Source organism: Hordeum vulgare, chromosome 6H (genome assembly GCF_904849725.1).
Source record: "Hordeum vulgare subsp. vulgare chromosome 6H, MorexV3_pseudomolecules_assembly, whole genome shotgun sequence".
In the NCBI taxonomy this organism is placed as follows: Eukaryota; Viridiplantae; Streptophyta; class Magnoliopsida; order Poales; family Poaceae; genus Hordeum; species Hordeum vulgare.
The window spans coordinates 309,151,807-309,157,806 of NC_058523.1; the positions used below are offsets into that span (position 1 = coordinate 309,151,807).

Sequence of the window (6,000 nt, forward strand, 5' to 3'; positions counted from 1 at the left end):
GCGCAAGCGCCGGCGGGGGGGAGCGCGGAGGGGCGCGCGGGCGGGCCTGCAACCGAGGAGTGTAGCAGAGCGTAGACGTTCCAAACGCCACAATGAACGGCCAGAACGGGGAGCGGCCGTCGGAGATGCGAGCAGGGGACGGGGAGGGGATCCGGCCAGGGGGAGGGAGAACCTGCCGACCGCCGGCGCCGACGGAGGCCGACGAGCGCCACGAGACCCACGCAACACCACGGCCCGACCACCCAGCGACGCCCCACGTCGAGGCGTGGCGGCGGCGAGCGGTCAGGGGGCCCAAAGCCGAGTCTTTGTGCGCCGCGGGTTTGCAGGGGGCCGCGGTGTGCCGGCGTGACCGTGAGAGAGCCGCTCCGCCGGGGGGATGGGGGCGCTCTCCACGCAGGTCATCGCCACACGGGCCGGCGGCTCCCGATGAACCACAGGGTGCCCGGCGGCGCGGTCATCGTCCTCCGCCACGTCCCGCCCACCGCAATGCCAACGGCGTCGAGGGCGATGGTGGAGGGGTGAGGGGGCCGAGGACAGCCGTCGTCGGGGCAGGCACAACAGCCGGAAGGGGCGCCGGCGAGGAGAGTGCCGCCTGCGGGGCAGACGCACCGGCCTGAGCGGCCGCGTTGCCAGGCGGGTCGCAGGAGAGGGATTCAAAATCCATCCTGCTCTGTGCATAGCAGGAAGAGGGTAGGACGACAAGGGATCTCCCTGCGTCAGTACCCTGTAGGTTGAAAACTCGTGGTCTCCTCATAATTGAAACGATCACAGTACTCCATTGTTGAGACGAAATGCATCACAAGATTGACCCAATTCTCATGGAATTCCAATTTCAGCATTATCTCCTTTAAGAATGTTTACTTAACTCAATCATAGGCTTTGTGCTTATGCAGTTTCAAAGCACACAATCCTTTCCCTTCCCTCTTATTCTTAATGGTGTGCTAGCTCTTGTAGGCCACCAGGACGTTATCTATAATCGGTTGCCCTGGCATGAATGTTATCTGTGTGGGGGTGATCACCTGTGTCAGATCTGTGTCAGACTGATCGGCAAGATTAGCTTCAAACTGCCCCCCACCATCTTAGAAATTACAGTACTTTATAAACATCATTGCATAGACTTATCGGGCTGAATTGCGTCACCTTTTCTGGGTGTTTATCTTTGGTATCATCACAATTGCGGTGTCATTCCAGCCGGGAGGTGAGTTACATTAACATAGTTATCCTTCTCTGCTTAAAAGTGCTATTAACTAACACAGTTATATGTGGAGAAAATCTATATCTCTGGATTTGCACCTACTGGATTTTGCAATTAGTTTGCAACAGTTACTCTGCCAATGGAAAGTCTCAGAGATTGTTCACTCTCAGTGAACATCACTTCCATTGCTTTGTAAAGGCAGAGATTCCACAAGATCATGAGGAGCTTGATTCAACAGACTGAGCGGTCAGTTTGGTGCGTTCGCGGGGGGCAAGAAGAACATAGCAAACACAACCAAACAAGCGAAGCGTCGAATAATCGGGAGACCGATCAAAAAGACGCTCGAAGGAAACACCACCCTGTAGAGCAGCGGAAGGCAGGAAATTGATGAGATAGGTGGAGGTGGAGACGGCCTCAGCCCAAAAATGAGGCGGGAGAGAGGCAGCAATCATCAATGCACGAGCCGTCTCAAGAAGATGACGATGCTTGCGCTCAGCCACGTCATTCTGAGCATGAGCACCAGGACAAGAGAATTGAGAGAGAGTCCCTTGCTCAGCAAGAACACCACGCAACATCTTAGAGATATACTCGCCAGCGGAGTCAGCACGAATCACACGAATGGGAGAAGAGAACTGAGTATGAACCATGGCAGCAAAACGCTTATAAATGGACAACACCTCACTACGAGAAGTCATGAAATAAAGCCATGTGTAACGAGAGAAGTCATCGATGAAAATAATATAGTATTTATGACCCCCTTTCGAAGCGAAGGGAGCCGGACCCCATACATTGGAATGGACTAAATCAAAAGGACGCTTAGACACTGACTCACTATGTGGATATGGTAACTGAATCTGCTTGCCAAGACGACAACCTTGACACTCTAAGGAGGCATCTCCTGAGACAGACCCCAGAAGACCTCGACGAACTAACGACGACAAACGAGAACCACACAGATGACCAAGTCGATGATGCCACTGCTGGAAAGAACCAGTAGCCGAGGCGACCAAAGCGGAAGAACTGGCGATAGAATGGGCAGCGGAAGGAACATGAAGCCAGTCCAACTCCCAAAGACCCTCAGAATCACGGCGGCGAGGACCAGCCCCAACCAGAGTGTGCGTGCGACGGTCCTGGACAGAACAAGAGTCAAGATCAAGGATGACACGACAACCAGAATCAGCAAGTTGACCAGCGGAAAACAAATTCATGGTAAGTCGAGGAACATGAGCAACATCGGGAACAGAATAAGAAGGAGTGGTAAGAGTGCCTCTACTAACGACAGGAAGGGGAGTACCATCAGCGGTGAGGACATGAACAGGAGAATCAAGCGAACGAAGAGAGGACAGAGTGGAAGAATTAGAAGTCATATGAAAGGAAGCTCCAGAGTCCAGAACCCATGGGGATGTACCTGACTGTGTAGAAGGTGGTTGCTCAGTGCGGGAAGCCTCAGTCACAGAACCAGCAGTACCCGTTGAGGAAGAACCTGAAGCAGCGAGCAGACGCTTAAGTCTCAGAATATCCTGCTCAGTGAAAGCGATGGCTGAAGCTGTCGAGGTAGGTGACGAAGTCGCTGTAGATGATGACCGCGCCTTGCGCAAGTGTTTCTTCTTCGTGTAGCAGTGGGGCTCAATGTGACCATCATTGTTGCAGTAGTTACAATGTGGACGGGGGCGACCTGAGCCGCCAGAAGGAGTGGGCAGGAGCGGCGGAGCACTCGAGCGAGAAGGGGTCGATGCAGCAGATGGCGTAGAAAAAGTCCGAGCAGCGAGCACCGAGGGAACCTCCAGCAAACCAGCACCACGTAAGCGAGTCTCCTCAGCACGAATCTCAGAAAGCGTCTCCATGAGAGAAATACGGCCACGAGCAAACAACTGAGCACGCCGGGGCTCAAACTCCTTACGGAGCCGAGACAGGAACTCGTAGACGCGATGAAACTCCAAGTCGGCCTGAACAGCCTGGCAACAGGGGCAAGTACGACAACCAGCACTGTGGAGAGAATCAAGCTGGCGCCAGATAGCAGAACTCTGTGCATAGAAGTCATCAACAGTAGAGTCACCCTGATGAAGAGCATGCTCCTGACGGACCACAGAGAGGTATAAGGCATCACCAGAGGGCTCATAGCGCTGACGAAGGCGGGTCCACATCTCAAATACAGTAGGAAGACCCAGAAACTCAGAAGCAAACTGAGGCAGAACACTAGCAGTGAGAACAGCGGCAGCACGAGCATCATCATCAAGCCACTGGGTGTAAACGGACAGAGCATCACGATACACCTGAAGAGCCTCCTCATAAGCCAAGACCTTCTCATCATAAGCACTCACAGCGGCCTCATCAGCAAGCTGAGTCGCATCCTTTGCGGCCTGAGAAGCATCCGCAGGAAGAGCCGGTGGGATCGGCGGAGTGGGAGCCACGGGAGGAACCGGAAATGGCGGACAACAGACCTCGCCGGAAAGAAAACCCCATAGGCGGATGCCACGCTTGTGAATGCGCATGAAGCCAATGAACTTGGTGTAGTTAGTGCCATCAAAGATCACCGGACAACGAGGAACAACAACATATCCGGATGAAGCAGACATTATTATTAATTTTTTTTTTTAGAACCAGAGAGCCGGATCCAATCGAGAGCAAAACGAGATCAGGGCGGCGGCTGGCGGGCGCTGCAACGGGAGGACGAGAGCAGCGCTGGATCTGGCGAAATCAGCAGCAGGGGCGACGAAATCAGGACCCTGGTTCGGCCTCGTCACTGGAAGCCGGCGATGCAGTCGATCTGGAGCTGGGCGACGGGATCCGATCTGGTAGGCGAGCAGGAACAGGAGCAGCTCACGGTCAGGAACAGGAGCAGGAACAGGAAAAGCTGAGCGACGGGATCCGATCTGGAGCTGGGCCTGCAGCGCTGGTGTCTCAGCTCACGGTCAGGAACAGGAAAAGCTGAGCGACGGGATCCGATCTGGAGCTGGGCCTGCAGCGCTGGTGTCTCACGGAAACGAGCAGGGCCTGCAGCGCTTCTATCCCACGGGAACCAGCAGCGGTGGGAGACGTCGGGAGAAGGAGGCAGGCGGTGGAACGAGGTGACGAGGAGGAGCCGCTGCCTGACGGGAACGAGCCAGGAGAACGGCGGCGTGGAGCGGATCAACAGCACGAGTTGCGGCGTGCAAAAGTTAACCTAGCTCTAATACCATGTTAGGAAAGCAACTTGTATTCTCATGAGGCCATAGGCCGATATATATACATGTACAGGTGATGGGCTATATTTAGGAAAACCCCTTATATATTGGGATAAATACAAAAGGGTACATGACTTGTATTATAACTCTAACAATTGCAATGGCATGTCGTAAGAATGGGTGATAAAATGGGGAGCCAACTGTTTTCGATGACTTGTCTCTTGAATCTTTTGTATCATCTGATGGCCATATGTTTTCGATGACTGTCTCTTGAATCTTTTGTATCATTCGATGGCCATGATCATGTTACAGATTTGTTCTGCTCTAAGATATCGACTTATCACCACATCAGTTATAAATTGACATAATTTCATATAGCTGATGGATTACTGGCTGTGCTTTACACTTTTTCTAATGTAGCTTGGTAGTATTAGTTCTCATCAGTTTGTGTAGGACATACTTTCTCCTCTCCTAAATAGTATTAATCTTTTTAGAGGTTTCACTAGGAGACTACATACGGATGTATATAGACATATTTTAAAGTGTAGACTCATTCATTTTTCTCTGTATATAGTCCCCTAGGGAAATCTCTAAAAAGACTTGTATTTAGGAACAGAGGGAGTATTACGCACACATAACCATACTTATGATAGGCAATTAATATCAACTTTGAACTGCAGGCGGTATGCGTTGCCTGGCTATAGTGAATGCAGTTTTCTCCCTCATATTTGGTCTCATGGCAATAGTCTTTGGTTCAACACTTCTGGCACTTGGAAGTAGTTGTTCGATTCCTCTCTTCTGGTGCTACGAAATTGCAGCATGGGGTTTAGTTATCCTTTATGGTGGTACAACCTTCTTCTTGAGAAGGAAAGCGGCAGCGGAGGGCGATTATGCTACCCATATTGTGGGCCTTGAGATGATCGAGACCACAATTGAAGTGGCCCCGGAGGCGCAGAGGCGTGTAAACGATGGTTTCAGAACATGGATGGGGTCATCGCTTCTATCTTCAGACGATGACGAGGAAGCTTTGGATGACTATATAGAGCACAACGCTCCTAGCGCGAAACCTTCAGTTCAACACAGGAAGGAAAGTGATTTAGAAGAGCTGACTTAATGTATAAACAGATGTACATAATTCACTTATTCCTTGAGGTTTAGTGATGTTGTAAATGTGGCTCGGGTTCCACGGCTTAAAGTGTGTTATTTGTTCGTTTTCCACCAGAGAGCAATGCAAAGAGGGGTTAGTTGCCAAATACAAGGATCCTTCTTTTGATCACTGGCCATTCGTCCATTTCAATCCAGGGACGAAAGAGTAAATATGAATGCAGTCTATATCTTATGCGCAATGTTATTTTACTTTGAACCCATGTCGGTGAAATTTCTTGAGTTTCGTCCCGCATCCAGTTGATGGGACGAGATGCTCTTACAGCGGGGTTGATGGGACGAGATGCTCTTACAGCGGGCCCATTGCGCATGTGGGTTGAAAATACTGAATAACTTATCCGGGATTACCTAATAGTGGTATAAGAGCCGAGGTGGATCCGGGATTGCCTAAGGCCTTGTTCGGTTGCAACAGATTTGAAGGGGATTTGAGTGGATTGGGGAGGATTAAGGGCCTGTTTGGGACTGCTTTGTTTCAGA

General features: G+C 51.3%; 1 protein-coding gene across 1 annotated transcript in view; it reads left to right on the forward strand.

Annotated features, from left to right (window-relative positions):
• LOC123405436 overlaps positions 1-5,698 on the forward strand; it is a 59,815-nt gene extending 54,117 nt beyond the window's left edge. Inside the window, exon 4 of the mRNA XM_045099119.1 lies at positions 5,040-5,698. Coding sequence (XP_044955054.1) covers positions 5,040-5,473 — 434 coding nt within the window. The 3' untranslated portion in view covers positions 5,474-5,698. The remainder of the gene's footprint in view (positions 1-5,039) is intronic.
• Positions 5,699-6,000: the final 302 nt, after the last annotated feature.